Genomic DNA, 21,795 nt, shown 5'->3' with positions numbered 1-21,795 from the left:
AATCACAGACAACTGCCTCTTCCTTGGCACATAATTATCTCACTGTAGATTAACTTTGCTCTGTGTTATGTTTGTATCAAACTGCAACATGGCTCTGACTGAAGGTACAGGCATAACCTATTTTCCAGACTTGTATGCTCTCCAGAACCAAGAGATGCCAGCTGTATGATATAAAGTGTAAAACACGTTTGCCAATAAAGTTCAAAGTAGTCTTTCTGCCCCCATACACAGACATAAGCATTTGTATATACATGCTTTACGTTCAGGAATAACTGTGTAGCACTAGGGAAATTTTAACAAAACCTTTTTCTCGCAGCCTTTCCTAAAAAATAAAAGGATTTCCTATAGTAGACTTCTTAATTACAAAACCCCAATGTATTTCCCCACAACCCACCCGACTGCTCTGAAGCCAGGCACAGCTCCATCTAAAAAACCTAACACCCACGGAATGAGAGCTGTGACAGACAGAATCCTGCACCGAGATGCATGTTTATTAAAACAAATCACAGGCTGTACAGAAGCAGCACAAAGCTGTTTAGCGTGCGCAGACCCAGATCTCCTTTATCACAGGGAACAGACGCGTACACTCATGCTGAAGGAGGATAAATTTCCAAGTCAGGGTCAGTGCGAGAGGCTCTTGCAGATAGATCGGAGACACAGAAAGAAGGGGCTTAGTAAGTATGTTGAGAAGGAAGAAGTTTCCAATTACAAAAAGGTTAAATGAAGCAGCAAGCACTGTAGTCAGACAGATGATGTTCTTGGTCAGCGTAAATCCCTCAAAGATGAAGCTAGACTACGCTGGGCACAACCTCAAACGTTGCTGCACGAGGGAATTCAACAGAGAGCCAGCATTTGAGCAAAGCATCGATCACTAACAGACTGCTGCAGTTACATACTAGGTCACTACATTTACACATTTCAGGGCTCCATCAGCTTCCTCTCTCCCATCAGCCACCCAAACATGGGGTTCATAGTCTCTCTTTTCAAACTAGAGCTGGCAGGCAGTCACAGTAGCCCCTAAAATGCTGGAGAATTTGAAGGGTTGGGGGTTACACAAGTGGCAACGAAGCCGTGTTATGTCTCTGGCCACCACGGCTCCTATTTCTTTCTGCCTCCTCTTTCTTTGAGTGCCAGGTGAATCAGAGAGCCACTTGTCATGTTGTAATATGCCAGGGAGTTCGAATCCTTGATGAAGATGCCCTGAGGGGAGAAGGGGGTGGGGAACAAACAAAAAAAACCAGTCACAGCAGAATCCTTAATGGTCCCTCTTCCCACAAAACCCCATACAGATGAAGCCCTCCTGGCCCCACTCTTGGAACAGGGTGATGACAGAATGCTGCAGGTTTTGAAAAACCCTGGAGAGATCCCAGTGTCTCAGAATATGGGCACTGGAGGAGGTGAGTATGCTGGGAATGATGCAAGAGTACAAATAGACAACATACTCTATATACCTCTACAAACATATAAAGACAGTCACCACAACAAGTGAAGTTATTTAGGCTCTACTTCCCCCCGCCCTTAGAAAAAAAAAAAAAAAAATCAGTTAAGCTTCCTTTCTTGCTAAGGGTTAACACAGTATCTGCCCACAGATGAGCTCCTGAGGAGGCAAGTGCACAAAGTTCACTGCTTAGGCAGCAGGTTGCACCTGTGCATATGCATGACTGGAAACAAGTTATTAAAAAGGAACAGTGCCTTCCTAACAGCTCCAGTCTCAAAAGGAAGAGAGAGAGATCTCTTCCCTTCCGTGTTTTGGAGAAAGTCTTTTCAGAGCTGCCAGGGTTTCAAGGTACTCTCACCCACCTTTCAGAGTACACACGACAGAACAGTGGGAGAGGACTGCTGCATATAAATGTCAAAAACCCCCAATACACTAACAAGCTGATTTCAGAGAAAGCCTATTAAAGGCCTGTCCTGCAGTAACAGTGTGCAGTTCTGTAACCAAGTGTGCTGTACAGACAGGAAAAACATTCCCTCCACTCTTCCCAATATCTCAGTAGGTACATTACAACTTTTTCTTGTAAAAAGTCAGTTTGTGTGTGAGAAAGCACTGAAATACAGCATTTAAAGGGCTTATACCCACCTCATACTGCAGCTTCTGTTTCCCAGCTGGCATCCCTGTGGCCTCGTGGATCTTAACCTTTATAACAGACACCTAGGAAGAATCAAAGAGCTTGCTCAGGCTTTTTTCCCACCACTGTACAGATGGCCAGCACTGCTCCCCCAGCCACACAACCCCGCTGGGCAAGAGGCCGCAGCGTGGGGAACATCCAGAGGTTTATAGCTCCTGCCACGCAGGTGAACTGCTATTCTCAAAGCAAAGAAACTCAGTAACAAAACAAGAAGGGGTAGAGCCAGGTTAATAAGCTACATGCCTGGTCTGAGAGCGGCAGGGTAAACACCAACACTTGGCCATTCAGTTTCCATTCCGTCTTGTCCTGCATGTTGGGCACCTGGACTTTGACCGTGACTGGACCCTAGAAGAAACAAAGATAACGTCTCTCACAGGTAAGCAGGCTCAGGACTCTGATAAAAGAGCGGCAAATTATTTATAGACACACAGCAGCAGACAAATTATTTATTTCCAAAACTAGCCACGTATCTCGACTTCTCAGTGAACACACAAAAATGTATTTGCCTCAACACTAAGAAAGTTACATCACTGCTACCAAAATAAAACACTTAGTTCAATTTCTCTCACTAGTCTCTCCTTTTGCATGCTACTCACCAAGCATCACACGCATTCACAGTATTACAGACTGTACGTATGAAGCATTAAACAGGAGACACCTTCTCTGTGCAGATGTCCAGGAAAACGGTATAGCCTTCTTAAAGGACTTAAAACTCAACCCACGATGACGGCACTCCTCAGGAAGGAATTCACTCTAACATTTAGTTCATGTTGTTACGGAATATACCACATTACCATACTATCATGCTGACATCGATATATTAAATCTCCTTGCATCTCCAGCTTAGCAGTCCTCTGCTTAAAAGCTTATTAGCAGCTTTAGTTCTTCTTTATATTACTATACACCTACCTCTCACTGCCCTTAATTACAGAAGAGTACTATCTTACTATGCATCTGTGTGTAGCGCTGCATTGCTCTTTCCAGTAAAATACAAAGCAGTTCAGTTTGCTCAGGAATGACAGTAGGAAGGAGCCATCTCAGAAAGTCATTCGCTTGCGAAGTACTTTTGCACATCAGCTCCCCTCTGTGTAGTGAGCTGGCTTTACATCCCCTTTGGGCAGAGGAGGCTGAACAGCCCAGCAGGGTCAGGACTCCAGCACTTCTCAACAAGCAGCCAGCCCACACCCGTACCTTGTTTCTGCGCAGAAACTCCTCCTCTGGAATCAGGCTATCTTCGCTCTTCAGTTTCTTTGAGACTGGCTCATCCTCCATCGGTGGCGGCGGGTGAACAGGAGGCATCGGTGCTGGGGAAGGAACGGGAGCCACAGGAGGCGCAGGAACAAATGCTGAAATGGGATGGGGGGGACACAATACAACTTGCAGTCACCCACTGACTATCCAGCAGACATTCCCTTACACAAGAACTCTTTTAGCAGACCAGTAAAGGCTGAAAATAAATGCCACAATACATGGAGGAAGTTAACACAACCAAAGTAACATGCAAACTTCAAACGTTAGGAGATCTCTTCTATTGGGAAACAGGCCAGGAAAAGACAACAAGCAGCGTAAGAACTTCCTGCAGATCTTGCAAAAAAGAAAATGCTCTCAGTTCAGCATGCAGCAGTGCCAGCACCTCGATTTAAAAAAAAAAAAAAAAAAAAAAGGAAGAATCGTTTTTTACATTGTGCTTTTCAACTTAAAAGCACCTAATGCTATGAAGCTGCTATGAGGAAAGGGGCCACACACAGCTTTTCCTCCTGCAGCACCAACTTTCCTCCTGCAGCACCAACTTGTTAACAAGTCGTAACACCGAGTGAGGTGCTGGCAGTTCCTCTTTACTCTGCTTCCTTTTGGAAAGCAGCGTGGATTCTTAATCTTCACCTGGGCAGGCTCCCAGGGACAGACATAAACTGGGTGAGACAGAATTCTCTATTTCACGCTGCAGAAAAAGTCTTAGGCCCAAAACCAGTACTGCTAGATAAGTCATATCAAACACCCCAAAATTCTTAATGACGGAACTTAGGGTCTGCAATCCCAATTACATGCCATGATCAGAGGCACAAAAGGAAAAAAAAAAATCAAAGCTCGAGCCCGCATTATACAGGAATTAGTCGACAATTAACCAGAAAAAGCTGAAGTTACCAACCTGTTGGTACTATCATGGGAGGCGGGCGGGGGCTCATGATGGGAGGAGCAGAGGGTGGCATCGGGACAACATTGATGCGTGGGGTATGGATTATTGGTGGCATGGGGGTGGCTATGACGGATCCTGGAGGCAAACGGACCACAGAAGTCATCGGGGGACGAGGCATGACTGGAACCGCAGAAACAACAGCGGCACGAACAGGAGGGGGCATCTGGAGAGAGAGGATAATTGTTCTTAGCAGGTACATGCAGAAACGCTCAGTGCTGTTCACAATCCCAACTAAAATAACCAGGGCAACACACAGAGGATTTCTGCTGGCCAAAGACTTGCTGGGAACCTCAGCGAGCCCACCGTATGGCCAGCCCAAGCTGCCTGTAAATGGGCACAGAAGCCTCATTAACAGATTGAACAGTTCCTCCTTCCCTCACCACTCGAGTATCAGGCCGCGAACCACGCAGCAGTCTTAAGAAGGAGGTAATTCAGAGTCACATAGCAGAAGCCTTGGGGCAGGAACACTGGGGTAGTGAGTCACCTGTGAACGTTTCTTACCTGTGGCTACTTTTGTTCTGCATCCCGCCTTTCTACACCTAAAAAAAGGCACCCACCCATTCCTTTGTTAGCCACGCTCCCTTCCTCCAAGATCACACTGCCCAGGTTCTTCCTCTGCCCAGCTCATCAAGTCTTTTTGGTACCTCTAAGGACGAAAAGCTCCACCTAAATCTTATTTTCCATTTTTAACAGCAAGCTCAATAGGGTTCCTCTGATAGCAGTCATTCAGAAACATGAACTTCACTCAAAATCTGCTTCTAGCCAGCGCCCTGCTGTTATAACCCTTGACCTTTGTCAGGACTCCCTTCTAATTAACTGTGGCCACAGCCATTTGCTTTTGGAAGCCCAAACACTTACTGTGGGTGGACGAGGCACGGATGTGATAGGCTGAGCACTAGCTGGGGGATTTGATGCCGATGAAGGAGGGGGTGGCTGGGGCATTTCATTGGGTTTGCTGGGACCGATCTTCTCCTTGCTGTCATCTTCTGGCACCAGTCCCTTGGCCTTATGGATAGCTTCAATTTGCTCTTGGAGAGTAATATTGGCCTGAGCAGCCTGTTGTGTGCGGGCCATGCTGCCTGAGTGACCATCCCAGGTCACCTGAGAAGATAAAATAAATCAGAAAAACCCCAGCCTGTCCAGACTGCAATGTGAGCTGCAAATAAATCAAGGGAGAAGCTTTACAGCAAGAACCAAGTTCAAAAGACTCCTGTCTCTCTGAGCGTTCATAACACTACAGGAACCTGTTAAAAACAAAACAAAACAAAAAACAGTTTCCGCTCTACCTTTTCCTCTGGTTTCTGGATTTCTTCTTCACCAATCTTTTTACCAATGGCAGTCTCTTCTACACCAAAGATATCAGTACGGCGCTCTGCCAGTTGCTTCAAGCTGCTTTCAATATCCAAACCTGCAGGCAAAAAGAGAAATTCTTATCTCAAGTGATATAATCAAAGTCAAACATGATCAAGCCTCTTTTAATGATCTTTATGCTGTTTGGTACCTAATGGCTGAGTGCTGCTCTTTTTAGAAAGAGACTGCAACTGATGGCTGGTCAGCAGCAGTTAATGCTCTTTGCTTTTAAATTTATAGAAAGGTGTCTATGTACTAATGACAAATGTATCCACATAATCAGCACAATAATGACATCACACAGAAAGCTACATTTAAGATGGTCTTTACCCGTGGGACCTGGGGGGAGTGAGGGTGTGTGCTAAGAGTTCACAGAACTCATCTAGGAACTCAGTTTTGCAAGCTGTGTCAGATGCTCAAGCTGACCTGGGGCATAGACCTCATCATCACTCTGCTTTTCACGGATGGATCGATCACGCTGCTCCAACCATCGAGGATCCAGGAGACCAATTCGCATGTGTTCTTGCATTTTACTGGCAGGAATTTTCTCTCCAGTGATGGGGGAAACAAGATACTCATCTGGAGCTGGGGCAGGTGGTAATGGTTTTGAGGCTAGAAAAACAAAACCACATTGTTAAAAACACCAGAGGATGCAGCCCAGAAACAAATGCTTTTGATTATTCAGGAAGAAATAAAGCTTTTCTTCACCAGCCTGATTTACCTTTGGGATCATAATCTTTCCGCACAATGACCTGATCTGGCGTGGGAGGAAGAGGTGGTGGCATTGGGGTTTCTGGAGGAGGAGGAACCTTCTGACCTTCATCTTCATCATCTGAGCCCTTATTTAGGTTAAAAAAAAAAAAAATCATAAGCAAGTTCCTGTATTCAAATATCAACAAACAAGATTTGAGAAAGGCATAAAAATCCTATGCAGCACTCAAAGAACTGATTATGCAGCTTCAAAGCAACAGAGCTATTTTGCCTCTGGATGCCTGTGCTACAGTGATTCAGAAATTCAGTGGACCCAGAAGAGGAAGCAAGTACTCCTCAGCTTCCACATTACCACAACACAGCAAGGAGGGTCTTATGGTTAACCATGTTCTTGTTCCTTGTTACCAGAAAAACAGCTTACATACAGTGGGTATAGGAAGAGTCTAAAATGAGTCATCTTTCAGTGTTCTAGACTCTGCGCAGAAGAAAGCCCAAAAGGCTTGATAAAATCCACACCAATAGGTGACAAAATTACTGGATTTCTCTCTTGGAAATTGTTATTGTCAAGGAAAATATTACAAATACCATATTCCAGCAGAAACAGGTTGTTTTGAAATTCCCTCAGAAGAAAATCTCATTTCCTCAAGAAACTGAGGAACTTCTTACAGTGAAAATGAAGGGCATCGTAAACTACACAAACTTTATGGGACAAAAGTAATGCCAATTCTGTTGGCTAGTTACCTCATCCATATCCTGCACTTGTGTGTCTTGATCCAGCTGGGCTGGGGGCTCATCTGTTTTCTCTTGCTTTTCATCTTCCTCATCTGATTCCACCTCCATCTCTACCTCCTCACTTTCCCCAAACTTCTCATAACGCTCCTGGATGAGGATTCGAGCTCCTAACTCTTCTGGAGTGGTGGGAGGAGGGAAATTCCCTACAATGCAGAAAACAGAGCTTCTGTTTCTCTATCTCATTTCATTGCTCAATGCACAGACAGAAATATCAGTTTCTTGAATGAAAAGCAGTTTCTTTACAAAGCAGTGGCATCAAAATCTCCTCGGAGCCAAGGTATACAGAAGGGAATGGATGGAGTCTATACAGACCAACATCAGCATGACACATGAAAATGAAGGTACTTATAGGTGAAAGCACCCCTAGAAAGCGAGAGAAGTTCTGCTATCCTGGTGGAAGTGAAAAAGTGGACACTAGTGCAGTCCTGGACTTCGTGCAAGGAGAACATTACTGACTCCAGAAAAAAACCATCCCTGCACACTGTCACTAGAAGGCTTTCCCCTTCATCTTTGAAGAACATGCAGCTGTAAACCCCAATGTCTGTCTAAAAACGGCATTTCAGGACGTAGTCCCTACTCAAAGGGAGCAGAGTTTCACAGAGTTTACGCTTAACTTCAGTACCTTGCTCATTGGGCTGAAAGTCAACTGTTTCCACAACCACAAAGTCATGCCAATCAATCTGGGCATAAGCAACACGCTCCTTTTCCTTCTCCTCCTCTTCCTTCTTTCTCTCTCGCTCCTGGAACTTTGCCCACTCCACTCTGTAATACACCTGCACAAGCAGATATAAAGCATGCACCAAATGTCAGACAAGAAACACATCACAGTCACCTCTACAGCATCTGGAAGTTTACGCCACCAACCCTTTCAGGGCAGTTACACAAGCACTACTTCAGAGGCCTGGCACAACAAAGAAGTATTTGTATTTCATTTAGAAACCACAGGTTTGCCTGCTGAGTAACGTACTGCAGCAGCTTTGTAAAGTGGTTTTCTAAAGCTGGAACTGCAGACTTCTTGAGCCAAGACAAAGCCATCCAGGTATGACATGACTTGGCTATCACTGAAGATCCACTGCCAGCAAACAATGCACAGACACTTTATTACAACCCTGTAATGCCACCTTTCCAAAGCAAAAGCAGTCTTCATGACAAAGACAGAAGTCAAAGTAATAAAGAACAGCTTGGAAGGACTACAAGTGACTGAGTGAAGTGCACAACTTCACACAGTGAAGTTGTCTGACAGGGAAACATTCTACTTTGTAAACCGCTTGGAAATGGTATCATGCCGTATCTATTCCTCTACTCCGCCACAAGTAAACTACCCCCAATATGAATCCTAGCTAGTAGTTTAAAGGCAAGCTTGAGTACCCTGTATTAAAGTTGACTACAGGGGACACATCCATTTTACACCCTGTATATTTGTATTTGCTGTCAATAAGTCAGAAACATGCAAAGAGAGAAAATTCAAAACATAACTGAAATGCATCAGCAATTTTGCAAATTTTTCATGTAATACCTGATCTAGGACTTCCTTGGGATTTTCAGCCTCTTTCTTGAGTTTGAGGAGTAAGCCTTTCGGTGGGATCAAAATCTGAAACATATTTTACATGACAGTTGGTGACAATTATTTTTGCCAAAGCCTGCTTAAAAGCAATTATTCTCTTTCCACACTGATAAAAATATCAGCAGACCCCTGCGGCTACATTCCATTTATTCTGTTGCAACCCTCTTATTTCTTATTGCTCATACTTGCACTTAAAAATATTCACTCTTGGCCTTCCAACTACCCTCCATATTTAAAAAAACACAACTTTTGCTTATATTATGATAGTGTCTGGTACATTTAAGTAACAGCCCACCGTGTTCGGCGCTGCATGTTGCCAACAATGTACAAGATATCCACTGTACTTAAAGAGCAAGATTTAAAGGATGGATTCCTGGACCTGCACATATTTCTAGTCTGGCTGTTTTGTAGGGCTTCAGTAGTCTTCAAAAATCAATACTGCTGTTGAAGGAATCAACTTGACAAGTAAACCGCCAAGACTACCTTTGTGTACTGCTCAACCAGCTTAGTGAAGTAGTTAAAGAGACTGTGCTGGGGGCGAAGGAAATCAAACTGGTAGTTCCTCTGCTCTTTCTGCATCAGCTGAGTCAAGAACTGCCGCCCATTCCGAGCCACGAACTGCGCTGTTAGCTTCACCACATCCAAGTCAAAGGCTGAGATTGAGGGAGGATCTGCAATGAACTCAAACTCCGGAGGTGGCTCTTTCGGAACAACTGTCTCCTGGATCACCTGGGCCTGCACCTGCAGAGCAGAACAGAGACAGCTCAGTGACTACCCTCCAGAAACGGTTACCAAACACTTGAGAGAACCCATTTTTCCTTCAGCTGCTGTGGGAGAGCAACATCAGTCTACATGTCCTGGCAGCTGCAAGGATGAGAAAAATTAGTACCACAGGGTATATCTGGACATCTGTATTTAAGCCTACTATTAAAAACATAACAAAACAAAACAAAACATTGCTCCAACAGCTAACAAAACTGGAAACTCTCAGGACTTCCCTATAATCCTCCAGGAAGGTCAATACCACACAGTGTGACTGTTGGCCATGCAAAGCACGTAAAAGACTCAGATTCAGTCAGTGCCCTTTTTCCATCCAGTATGTACAAGGGCATAACTAAATAAGAACAGCAACATTTTGCACTCCACATTTTAAGGGGAAGTTGATCCTTCTGGCAGGAAAAAAAAGCAAATATTTCTACAAAACAGTGCACGCAACAAGCCCAAACTGAACTCCAAAGGATTCTAGAGATTTGCGTATGGCAGGAGCCCTAAACTCATACAGTCCGAGCGATCACCAGTGTAAGTATTGTATCAGTCAATACACAATTAAACATAATTAAAATGGACCAAGTAGAACAATATATTGGCTCTTTCACACACACTGGCTGAGTCATCAGCAACTGGAGGATGCACACCTGCATCAAAATAAAGTCCCAGACACTAAACTCCAAGCCTCTCAGTGCTGTCTTTTTTTGCAAATGTATAAATAACTCCTTAATTTGCCTTGTCTTTCAGACCTCCTGCTTAACATCAGGCTGTGACACAACCAGTTAGAAGGCAAGTTCTTGACCAAAGTGAAAAGGAATACTTACCTTCTGTGGAAGCTGCTGCTGAGCACTTTGCTGCTGTTGCATGACCTTGGGAATAGCAGCCGATGGCTCCTGTGCTTTACCTTCTTTGAACTCGCTGACTTTGTGCCGGTAGTATGCATGGTAAGGATCGTTGGGATTCAAGAAATTGAACTTAGGGTTATTTATTTCATTCTGACGAATTCGAGCTTCAAATTCTGGACCATTTCTGGTGGGGGGGGGAAGATAAATTGTTTAAATGAATGGGCATCAACTCAAGCGTAAATGTCTCTTTCTTTCATAGTAAGATGTGTTCATGCAACAGCCCCTCAGAATTTTCTCTCCTACATGGAAGAAGTTTATCTCTAAGTAACTCATACCCAATGTAGCAGCCAGCTATACACACAGAATTTAAAAGCATTTGTCCTAATTTAGTCTATAACGCTTCACAGTGACTATTTCTCATGACAGTTAAAAACTCAAGTGTTCCAATCTCATTTGGCTACATCTAAACAAAAGGCCATTTACGGGATTGACAGTTTACTGGATGAAGTTTACAAGTTACTTACTAGACCAATTTCATTTGCTATATTAACAGGCTTTTAAGACTAGTTTTATTTCCAGAAAGTTCATTGTCCTGGTTTCGGCTGGGATAGAGTTAATTTTCTTCCTAACAGCAGGCATAGTGCTGTGTTTTGGATTTAGTAGGAGAAGAATGTTGATAACAGGCTGATGTTTGTAGTTGTTGCTGAGTACTGCTTATGCTAGTCAAGGACTTTTTCAGCTTCCCATGCTCTGCCAGGCGCACAAGAAACTGGGAGGGGGCACAGCCAGAATAGTTGATCCAAACTGACCAAAGGGCTATTCCATACCATATGACGTCATGCTCAGTATATAAACTGGGGGGGGTTGGCCGGGGAGCAGCGATCGCTGCTCGGGAACTGTCTGGGTATCGGTCGGCGGGTGGTGAGCAATTGCATTGTGCATCACTTGCTTCGTGTATCATTATTATTATTATCATTATTATACTGTTACTATTAGCATTACTATTTTACTTTATTTCAATTATTAAACTGTTCTTATCTCAGCCCAGGAGTGTTTCTCACTCTTACTCCTCCAATTCTCTCCCCCATCCCATCGGGGTAGGGGGAGTGAGCGAGCGGCTGCGTGGTGCTTAGTTGCTGGCTGGGGCTAAACCACGACAGTCCTTTTTGGCGCCCAACGTGGGGCTTGAGATAACAACAGATTAATCAGAGTGTATTAAGGAGTCTGTTAACAGTTGCCGATCACGATATTAGTTCTTCTGATCTGCACCATGTTCTTTTTTTGCAGCACGCGTTAAAGCTTGCTGTCAGTTTGTGTAGTGTGCTATGCTCTGCAGTGATTCATGATCTTTTGCTTGGGAGGCTCCTTATCAAAACCCTGACCTTGAGCATTCTTTGGTATTTGGGTTTCATACAGAAGTCACTACTGTACTTCGGGTACTACCTCATAGAGAGAGTTAGCAATTATACTTCTTACTCTGAGAGGCTTGTTGTGGAGGAAATACAGAATGGCACCTTTGCTGCTTTCTTCTATGATGTTTCCTCCTTCATTACAACAACTTTCCTGTATCTTGAACACCCCTGGGCAGTTAAGATACTTCTATTGATAATTCTTGGGAATGTTGTTTCCATTTTGATAAAGGTCAGTAAGCAGTTTAAAAATACCATCCAGAGATCTACCCCAAGGCTGGATAGTTATGAGTGGCAGGGTGTGTGGGATCGTATGCGCAAGTACCTAGGGCAGTGGGGACCTCCAGTGTTTTGGAACTTCACCCCTGAACAAGTGCAGAATCCTGAAGAATTAGTAAAGTATTTGGAAGAAGTATGTTGTCACCCTGGTAGCTCCAGAGAGACACAAATCATTGCAACATGCTGGGGACTGGCCCATGCCTATCGAGCCGTGGTCAACGCTAATCAGTACCCTCAAAAGAAAGAGAAGGTCTCTGGACCTGATAACAAAACAACAAGCACTGTGGCTACTCAAACCCCCACTACAGGCCCTGCGGCTACTCCAACCCCCACTACAGGCCTTGCAGCTACTCAAACCCCTGCCCCAGGCACTGTGGCTACTCCAGCCACAGCCATGAGCACTGCGGCTACTCAAACCCCAGTGACAGACACTGTGGCTAAACCAGAGAACCAACCTGCGCCGGTATCAGTTGCCCCTATACAGAAGAAAAAATACACGAGGAAATCAGTTCGTTTAGTAAGGGATGAAGATGAACCAGGGCCATCACGAGAACCAGAGGAGGAAGAACCCATAAATGAGATGGTGACCACCCGATCCCTATCCCTGAGTGAGCTGCGAGATATGCGAAAAGATTTTGGTCGTCATCCAGGCGAGCACATCATCACCTGGCTGCTCCGATGCTGGGATAACGGGGCCAGTAGCCTGGATTTAGAGGGTAGGGAAGCCAAGCAGCTGGGATCCCTTTCCAGGGAAGGGGGCATTGACAAAGCAATTGGAAAAGGGGCAAAACCGCTCAGCCTCTGGAGGCGACTTCTGTCAAGCGTGAAGGAAAGGTATCCCTTCAAGGAGGATGTTTTATACCGCCCAAGCAAATGGACCACCGTAGAGAAAGGTATCCAGTACCTGAGGGAATTAGGCGTGCTGGAGGTGATTTACAGTGACCTGAATGATGAGCGGTTAACCAAAGACCCAGATGAAGTCAGGTGCACACAATCCATGTGGCGGAAGGTGGTACGGAGCGCACCAGCATCGTATTCCAACTCGTTGGCAATACTAGCCTGGAAAGACGACGAGGCACCAACGGTGGATGAAGTGGCTAGACAACTCCGGGACTACGAAGAAAAGCTCTCTTCCTCCCTACGGGCCTGTGTCTCGGCTGTGGAAAAACTGTCTGAAAAAATATGCCAAGAGTTCCAACAACTCAGAGAGGATCTGTCCTACTCCCCACCTGCACGGACCAGTGTCTCAGCCATTAGGAGTCAACGTCCCTATGCTCAAGAGAGAGGATATAGAGGATACACACCACGGGGCACCCTGTGGTTTTACCTGCGTGATTATGGAGAGGACATGAGAAAGTGGGATGGAAAACCCACCTCAACCTTAGAGGCACGGGTGCGTGAATTGCAAGGAAAAACTATTAGAAAAGGCGGTTCTCCCAGGAAAATTGCAGCTCCAGTTTCCAGTGAGCAGTTCCCGAGACAGAGTAAGAGGGCTAATTTTACTTCCGACCTTGATCAGGGAACTTTTGATTCACATTTACAGGAAGTGAACAGCGAATACTGTGACCAGTGTTAGAGGGGCCCTGCCTCCAGCCAGGTGGAGGAAAGGGACAACCGGGTTTACTGGACTGTGTGGATTCGATGGCCTGGAACGTCAGACCCACAGGAGTATAAGGCTCTAGTGGACACTGGTGCACAGTGCACGCTAATGCCATCAAACTATAGAGGGGCAGAACCCATTTGTATTTCTGGAGTGACAGGGGGATCCCAACAGCTCACTGTACTGGAAGCTGAAGTGAGCCTAACTGGGAATGAGTGGCAAAAGCACCCCATTGTGACTGGCCCAGATGCTCCGTGCATCCTTGGCATAGACTACCTCAGGAGAGGGTATTTCAAGGACCCAAAAGGGTACCGGTGGGCTTTTGGTATAGCTGCTTTGGAGACAGAGGAAATTAAACAGTTGTCCACCTTGCCCGGTCTCTCAGAGGACCCTTCAATTGTAGGGTTGCTGAAGGTTGAGGAACAACAGGTGCCGATTGCTACCACAACTGTGCACAGGCGGCAATATCGCACCAACCGAGACTCCCTGATTCCCATCCATAACCTGATTCGTCGACTGGAGAGCCAGGGAGTGATCAGCAAGACTCGCTCACCCTTTAACAGTCCCATATGGCCAGTGCGAAAGTCTAATGGGGAGTGGAGACTAACAGTGGACTATCGTGGCCTGAACGAAGTTACACCGCCGCTGAGTGCTGCCGTGCCAGACATGCTAGAACTTCAATATGAACTGGAGTCAAAGGCAGCTAAGTGGTATGCCACAATTGATATTGCTAATGCATTTTTCTCCATCCCTTTGGCAGCAGAGTGCAGACCCCAGTTTGCTTTTACCTGGAGGGGTGTTCAGTACACCTGGAACCGACTGCCCCAGGGGTGGAAGCACAGCCCCACCATTTGCCATGGACTGATCCAGACAGCACTGGAACAGGGTGAAGCTCCAGAACATCTGCAGTACATTGATGACATCATTGTGTGGGGCAATACAGCAGAAGAAGTTTTTGAGAAGGGAAAGAAAATAGTCCAAATCCTTCTGAAGGCTGGTTTTGCCATAAAACAGAGTAAGGTCAAGGGGCCTGCACAGGAGATCCAGTTTTTAGGAATAAAATGGCAAGATGGACGTCGTCAGATCCCAATGGATGTGATCAACAAAATAACAGCTATGTCCCCACCAACTAGCAAAAAGGAAACACAAGCTTTCTTAGGCGTTGTGGGGTTTTGGAGAATGCATATTCCAAATTACAGCCAGATCGTAAGCCCTCTCTATCAAGTGACCCGGAAGAAGAACGAATTCAAATGGGGCCCTGAGCAACAACAAGCCTTTGAACAAATTAAACGTGAGATAGTTCATGCAGTAGCCCTTGGGCCAGTCCGGGCAGGGCAGGATATTAAAAATGTGCTCTACACCGCAGCCGGGGAGAATGGCCCTACCTGGAGCCTCTGGCAGAAAGCACCAGGGGAGACTCGAGGTCGACCCCTAGGGTTTTGGAGTCGGGGATACAGAGGATCCGAAGCCCGCTACACTCCAACTGAGAAAGAGATACTGGCAGCATATGAAGGGGTTCGAGCTGCTTCAGAAGTGGTTGGTACTGAAGCACAGCTCCTGCTGGCACCCCGACTGCCGGTGTTGAGCTGGATGTTCAAAGGGAGGGTCCCCTCTACACATCATGCAACTGATGCTACATGGAGTAAGTGGGTTGCATTGATCACACAACGGGCTCGAATAGGAAACCCCAGTCGCCCAGGAATCCTGGAAGTGATCATGGACTGGCCAGAAGGAAAAAACATTAGAATATCACCAGAGGAGGAGGTGACACGTGCTGAAGAGGCCCCACTGTATAATAAATTGCCAGAAAATGAAAAGCAATATGCCCTGTTCACTGATGGGTCCTGTCGTCTCGTGGGAAAGCATCGGAGGTGGAAAGCTGCTGTATGGAGTCCTATACGACAAGTCGCAGAAACTGCTGAAGGAGAAGGGGAGTCGAGTCAGTTTGCAGAGGTGAAAGCCATCCAGCTGGCTTTAGATATTGCTGAAAGAGAAAAGTGGCCAGTCCTTTATCTCTATACTGACTCATGGATGGTGGCAAATGCCCTGTGGGGGTGGCTGCAGCAATGGAAGCAGAGCAACTGGCAGCGCAGAGGCAAACCAATCTGGGCTGCCGCATTGTGGCAAGATATTGCTGCCCGGGTAGAGAACCTGGTTGTAAAAGTTCGTCATGTAGATGCTCATGTACCTAAGAGTCGGGCCACTGAAGAACATCAAAACAACCAGCAAGTAGATCAGGCTGCTAAGATTGAAGTGGCTCAGGTGGATTTGGACTGGCAACATAAGGGTGAATTATTTATAGTTCGGTGGGCCCATGATGCCTCAGGCCATCAAGGAAGGGATGCAACGTATAAATGGGCTCGTGATCGAGGGGTGGACTTAACTATGGACAGTATTGCACAGGTTATTCATGAGTGTGAAACATGCGCTGCAATCAAGCAAGCCAAGCAGTTCAAGCCCCTTGGGTATAGTGAACGATGGCTAAAATATAAATATGGGGAGGCCTGGCAGATTGATTACATCACGCTCCCACAGACCCGCCAGGGCAAGCGCTATGTGCTCACCATGGTGGAAGCAACCACTGGATGGCTGGAAACATATCCCGTGCCCCATGCCACCGCCCGGAACACCATCCTGGGCCTTGAAAAGCAAGTCCTGTGGCGACATGGCACCCCAGAAAGAATTGAGTCAGACAACGGGACTCATTTCCGAAACAACCTCATAGACACCTGGGCCAAAGAGCACGGCATTGAGTGGGTATATCACATCCCTTACCATGCACCAGCCTCCGGGAAAATTGAGCGATACAATGGATTGTTAAAGACTACCCTGAGAGCAATGGGTGGTGGGACGTTTAAACATTGGGATACGCATTTAGCAAAAGCCACCTGGTTAGTCAACACCAGGGGATCTGCCAATCGAGCTGGCCCTGCCCAATCAAAACTTTTACGTACTGTAGAAGGAGATAAAGTTCCTGTAGTGCACATGAAAAATATGCTGGGGAAGACAGTCTGGGTTACTTCCCCCTCTGGCAAAGGCAAACCCATTCGTGGGATTGCTTTTGCTCAAGGACCTGGGTGCACTTGGTGGGTGATGCGAAAGGATGGGGAAGCCCAATGTGTACCTCAAGGGAATCTGATTTTGGGTGAAAATAGCCAATGAACTGAATTGTATAATATTAATTGCTTTATAATACTGTATGTTATCTCTTAACTATATGTTATCTCTTAACTGCATGTTAATATAATAATATAGTAGGTTAATATTAAGTATATAATACTATATATTATGATTGCTATATGCCGCATCAATGGTATTGCAGTAAGAATTGCCCAGCCTAAGGAAAATGAACTTTGATGAAACCATGTTGGAATGAGAACTGACTTCAGCATGCAACAGTCCAACACTGCACACCACCTGTCCTGCTCTGAAAGACTGTGATGACAGATGGAACCCAAAGTCATGGGCTAAATGAACTCAATGGACATTTTAGAGGGATGGGCCATAGACGAAGGGAATGATATCTGTGTGTATATCAAGATAGGGAAAGGGGTGGTGATTAATTGGAACACATTGGAAAGGGGAGGGCCTGTGCATGACGTAGATGGTATAGAATAAGGGGTGGATACTGTCCTGGTTTCGGCTGGGATAGAGTTAATTTTCTTCCTAACAGCAGGCATAGTGCTGTGTTTTGGATTTAGTAGGAGAAGAATGTTGATAACAGGCTGATGTTTGTAGTTGTTGCTGAGTACTGCTTATGCTAGTCAAGGACTTTTTCAGCTTCCCATGCTCTGCCAGGCGCACAAGAAACTGGGAGGGGGCACAGCCAGAATAGTTGATCCAAACTGACCAAAGGGCTATTCCATACCATATGACGTCATGCTCAGTATATAAACTGGGGGGGGTTGGCCGGGGAGCAGCGATCGCTGCTCGGGAACTGTCTGGGTATCGGTCGGCGGGTGGTGAGCAATTGCATTGTGCATCACTTGCTTCGTGTATCATTATTATTATTATCATTATTATACTGTTACTATTAGCATTACTATTTTACTTTATTTCAATTATTAAACTGTTCTTATCTCAGCCCAGGAGTGTTTCTCACTCTTACTCCTCCAATTCTCTCCCCCATCCCATCGGGGTAGGGGGAGTGAGCGAGCGGCTGCGTGGTGCTTAGTTGCTGGCTGGGGCTAAACCACGACATTCATATAAGGAAAAAAGTAGGTAACAATCAACCTGTGCAGAGATTGACCACACTGGAGTGTTGCACTTAGGACAGCCCTAAGTTTTAGTTCAGGTAACATCCATTCCTCCCATGCAAAGTGCACAACCATTTATTTCAGAGTAGTCTGAGAAAGTTAACAGCTGCTGTGGCATGTTTCTCTTCATATTCTCTGGGTACCTCCAAGTCTTGTTTAGACACTCTGCCTCTTGCAAAAAAGGAGGTCTCTACAATACCAAAGGATAAACACAGCCCCTTCCTTATCCTCAAAGGAAGCCAACGCTCCTTGGCAGCAATTTAGAAATCAGCTATGCAAGAAGTGTCTTTGACTAGACCAGCATCTAGTAATTGTCTTAAACTCACAGCAACAACCATTCTGTTTTAGTGAGGTGAAAGCACACAGCATTCAGCCTGTCTGGATGCCATGAAGCTTAAGAATTCGCACAGCCAGCTGAGGGGCATTTACCTCCTGTGCTACTCGTATGCTGCCAGGAAGACAAAGATCCGGTCCCCTGAGACCTCATGTAGAGATAAGACAGTCAGAAATACTTAAGCATTAAAAAACAAGAGGAAAATGGCCTAGCTAGCACTAACAGCTTGCACTTGTAGAACGATGACATTAGACAAATGGAAGAAGCCCAAATGAATAAAATTTATTCAACTTTTAGACTCCTCCCCTAAATTTGACATCTATACTCATGCTAATTAATCTGCTACAGTCAACATGGGAAAAATCCCTTACACATCACAGGCAGTTCATCTATCCTAGGGGAGGATCAGGCTGCTCTCTGGAGGTCCACGCTTCTCTCCCTATGGCGATCAAGGGAGAGAGATGACTGGGGCTTGGGTGAGCACGCATCCCAGCCACTGGCACAGTTTACCAAGTTGTACACAAACAGGGATGGGACCTAACCTCACGGCTCAACAAGCAAGTGAGTACCCTAGCACTGGAAAGTTCATCACCTACAATCTGCCTACACGCTGTAAAATACAGTCATGACTCCTCTTAGCTTCATCACTCAGTGGAGCACCTGTAATGAGGCTCCCTTTCTACCTGGAATTTTGTTTCCCCTTCAGATCATTTGGAGCAGGAACTGTTACCTGGTTATTGCAGCATGTATTATAGATTTTTTCCAAGAACTTAGTTTTATTTACTACCATAACTTTTCTAGCAAAGCGTGCCTTGCACCTCTCAAACAGAATATTATTGTTTCTTTTCCACAGTCTCACTGGTATAGACTCAATCCGTAAAATCCTTTATTCATAAGACTGTGACCTGCCTCTGCTTCTGGAGCTGCGCAGACATGAGCACTGGAAGAGGAAAAGCATGAAAATCCCAGGAAACACGAGACAACACCAGTGCCGTTTACCTGGCTACAAAGCTGGCAGTCTTGTCCACGATATTCCTGACCTCCGGAGGAGGGTAAATAATTCCTACCACAGGCTTGGCTGGTGCCGCTTCCTCTTTTGGCTCCTCTTCTGGCTGTAATAAAAATGTATATATACATATATATACAGTGTTCTGTACTGCTGCCTCACAACTATACCAACTGTTCAAAAGGTGAAGAGGTGGTGGCACAGGAAGACATCTTTCATTGTGGTGTTTGCAATCAGTCAAGATACTGAATTCAAATAGCCTAAATCAGAGCTGAAAACAAAAGAAGGAACTTCAAAAAGTATTCAGTAACATGCTATATACCGGCATCAGTGGGTGAAAAAATAGCCCGGTAGGCTGCAAACACAGACTAAGTTTATTTTCAGGTGGTTGAGTTGGAAAATTCTTCTCTCTCAACTTCCTCATATATATTGGGAACAACAATGGTAACACACCTTAGCAAATTGTTCTGCAATCCCGTGCTTAACGAAGACTATGTAAGAATTAAGTATTCCAAACAGCAACCCAAACGGCGGACAGCACTATCCTCCTCCCCAGCCCTGAAAACATTTAATATTTCCTGACACAAAGATCTTGTTTATCAATCTGAATCACCAGTCCCAAAAACTAATTGCTTGGCTTCTCAGGGTAGGAGACAATATTTGTCTGCTTGGCAAGGGCACCCACTGCAGGGCTGGGACAGCAAGGCGACGAAGGCCACTCCATGGGAACCAAAACAAGTCCTCCTGGCATTTTTACCATCTCAGCCTTGACCCCAAGTAGGTTTATAAATGCTGAGACAAGAGGCAGCGTAGGGAAATGCCTATAACACCACATCTAGGAATAACTCAGCATTGCTAAATAGGCTTGGATGTTATGAACGCTACTAGAGGCCTGTGGGACTGCAAGAAACTAGAATCTGAATGATTAACTCCACATTAAATAAAAAATAGCTTTTGATCCTATTGTGGTTGCATCAAAAGCTGTTTCGTAGAGAAAAGCTCTGCAGGGCATTTTTCTCACTGATATTATTAGGAGGATCCGAACTAAAATCCCAGAACCCTCCCTGAGGACAGCTTTATCTTCCTGTAAGACCAGAAGCTGCTCTTTGCAGGATACTGAAGATATCTCTCCTCTTTTCTCGCCAAGCAACATTCACATGAAAAGCTGTTACAGAAGAGAACAGGTGTGTGGGAAATGTTTATCATCTTAACAGAGACAGTCAGGGAAATTTTAAAATACCAGTAAAGCTACTGGCTCTGCATAATCTATGGGGACTCCAAAGCAGAAAACTCTCTCAAGCCAAATTCCTTAATAAAGGCTTGGCTTTATTAAAGTGTTATAAAATCCTTAATAAAGTGTGTTAAGAAAAAGGCACCATAAACATGTATATTTTTCATTCCTACTACCTCTGAACATCATCATCTTGACGAACTGAAGGACAAAGCAACACCACACTTGACAGATGTTTTTATTTAACTGTGACGCTGAGTTGCCTTGCTAACATAAACACATGAAAGACTGTGTTTGTTGGGAACCACGATTTTCCTCCTAATTGTGTTAGCTACACCAAATCACCCAAGATTTTCAGTCAGATCAGCTCCCCACATTGGCTTGCTGTACAGCTGCACAAGTGCTGATGCTAGTATGTGAAAATGCTGGATCCGTTGGGGAAGGAATGGCTGCTTCCCATTTAGGGAAGGCCGGGAAGAGGCTCCAGCAGAGGTAAATATGGCCGAGACAGAAGAGAACAGGAGAAGGTACTGCAAAACACGGGACTGCTCTCTCAAGCACACTAAGACAGGTGTGTTTAATCCTTTCACACATTCTTGCTGGTGGCAGGGCTGTTTCCATAGCTTACAGCAAACCCTCGCGTCCATCACAATTGCAACCGTGTGCCGCTTCCAAAAAAGGACTCAGCCTTATGCCGAAGTGTAGCACCCGCCCGCCACCCCAGCAGGCTAACTGCGGGTGAACGGGGAGCTGCGGGCGATGCCTACGGGAGCCAGCAGCAAACAGCCGCAAGGAAATGCAGCCCGCCCCCCCAGAAAAAAAAAAAAAAACAACAAAAAAAACCCAAAAAACCAAAAAACCCAAAAACCACGACAAGCGGGGCAGTGTAAGAAGCCAAAGACCAAAATAACCCCAGTGAGCCCCACTACCCCCCGCCTCAGCCCGGCCTCCCGCCCCGCCCGCGCGGCCCGCACCGGTTTGCTCTCCGCCGGGGGCGCTGGCTGCGCCGGAGGCATGGCTTGCACGGGTCCGGCCGGCATGGTGCTGTCTCGGAGCGGCGGGGAGCACTTCCCCGCCGGAGCCGCTCCCAAGCCGAGACGAACGACAGCCGAAGGAAGCCGATACCGCCGCGGACGAAATGGCGGCCGCACGCGACGAGCTGCGCACGCGCGCCGGAAGTGACGGACCGGTCACGAGCGGTCGCACGCGTAGACTGCCGGCTACGGTCCCCCGGCGGCAGAGAGGCAGAGCGCATGCGCCGTGGGAAGTGCCATTAGCGCGCCACACGAAGGGGGAGCTCCCTACAGGAGGAGGCGGGGGCAGGAGG

At 46.0% G+C, this 21,795-nt stretch overlaps 1 protein-coding gene across 1 annotated transcript; it reads right to left on the bottom strand.

The window, feature by feature from the left end:
* Positions 1 to 470: 470 nt before the first annotated feature.
* On the bottom strand, positions 471 to 21,508 carry SF3A1 (splicing factor 3a subunit 1). Its single transcript, XM_075719095.1, has 16 exons — positions 21,443 to 21,508; positions 19,231 to 19,343; positions 10,333 to 10,537; positions 9,224 to 9,481; positions 8,693 to 8,767; positions 7,799 to 7,949; positions 7,126 to 7,319; positions 6,395 to 6,512; positions 6,100 to 6,285; positions 5,610 to 5,731; positions 5,182 to 5,424; positions 4,276 to 4,486; positions 3,321 to 3,475; positions 2,373 to 2,474; positions 2,081 to 2,152; positions 471 to 1,200 (listed from the first exon to the last, which is right to left on the bottom strand). The coding sequence occupies exons 1-16, from the start codon at positions 21,506 to 21,508 to the stop codon at positions 1,099 to 1,101; spliced, it is 2,373 nt and encodes a 790-aa protein (XP_075575210.1). The 3' UTR covers positions 471 to 1,098.
* Positions 21,509 to 21,795: the final 287 nt, after the last annotated feature.

The sequence above is a fragment of the Pelecanus crispus genome, chromosome 11 (assembly GCF_030463565.1).
Source record: "Pelecanus crispus isolate bPelCri1 chromosome 11, bPelCri1.pri, whole genome shotgun sequence".
Taxonomy (NCBI): Eukaryota; Metazoa; Chordata; class Aves; order Pelecaniformes; family Pelecanidae; genus Pelecanus; species Pelecanus crispus.
Note: the sequence above shows the minus strand (reverse complement) of the source record. Positions and strands in the feature narration are given on the sequence as shown.

What these genes read in the sequence shown, in the direction of transcription:
- SF3A1 (XM_075719095.1), bottom strand. Translation starts at nt 21,508, where the DNA reads ATGCCGGCCGGACCCGTGCAAGCCATGCCTCCGGCGCAGCCAGCGCCC. An exon ending in TGGTTGAGCAGTACACAAAG is followed by an intron (nt 8,768 to 9,223) that starts GTAGTCTTGGCG and finishes AATATGTTTCAG; the next exon opens with ATTTTGATCCCACCGAAAGG. An exon ending in CCAAGGAAGTCCTAGATCAG is followed by an intron (nt 7,950 to 8,692) that starts GTATTACATGAA and finishes CTGCTTGTGCAG; the next exon opens with GTGTATTACAGAGTGGAGTG.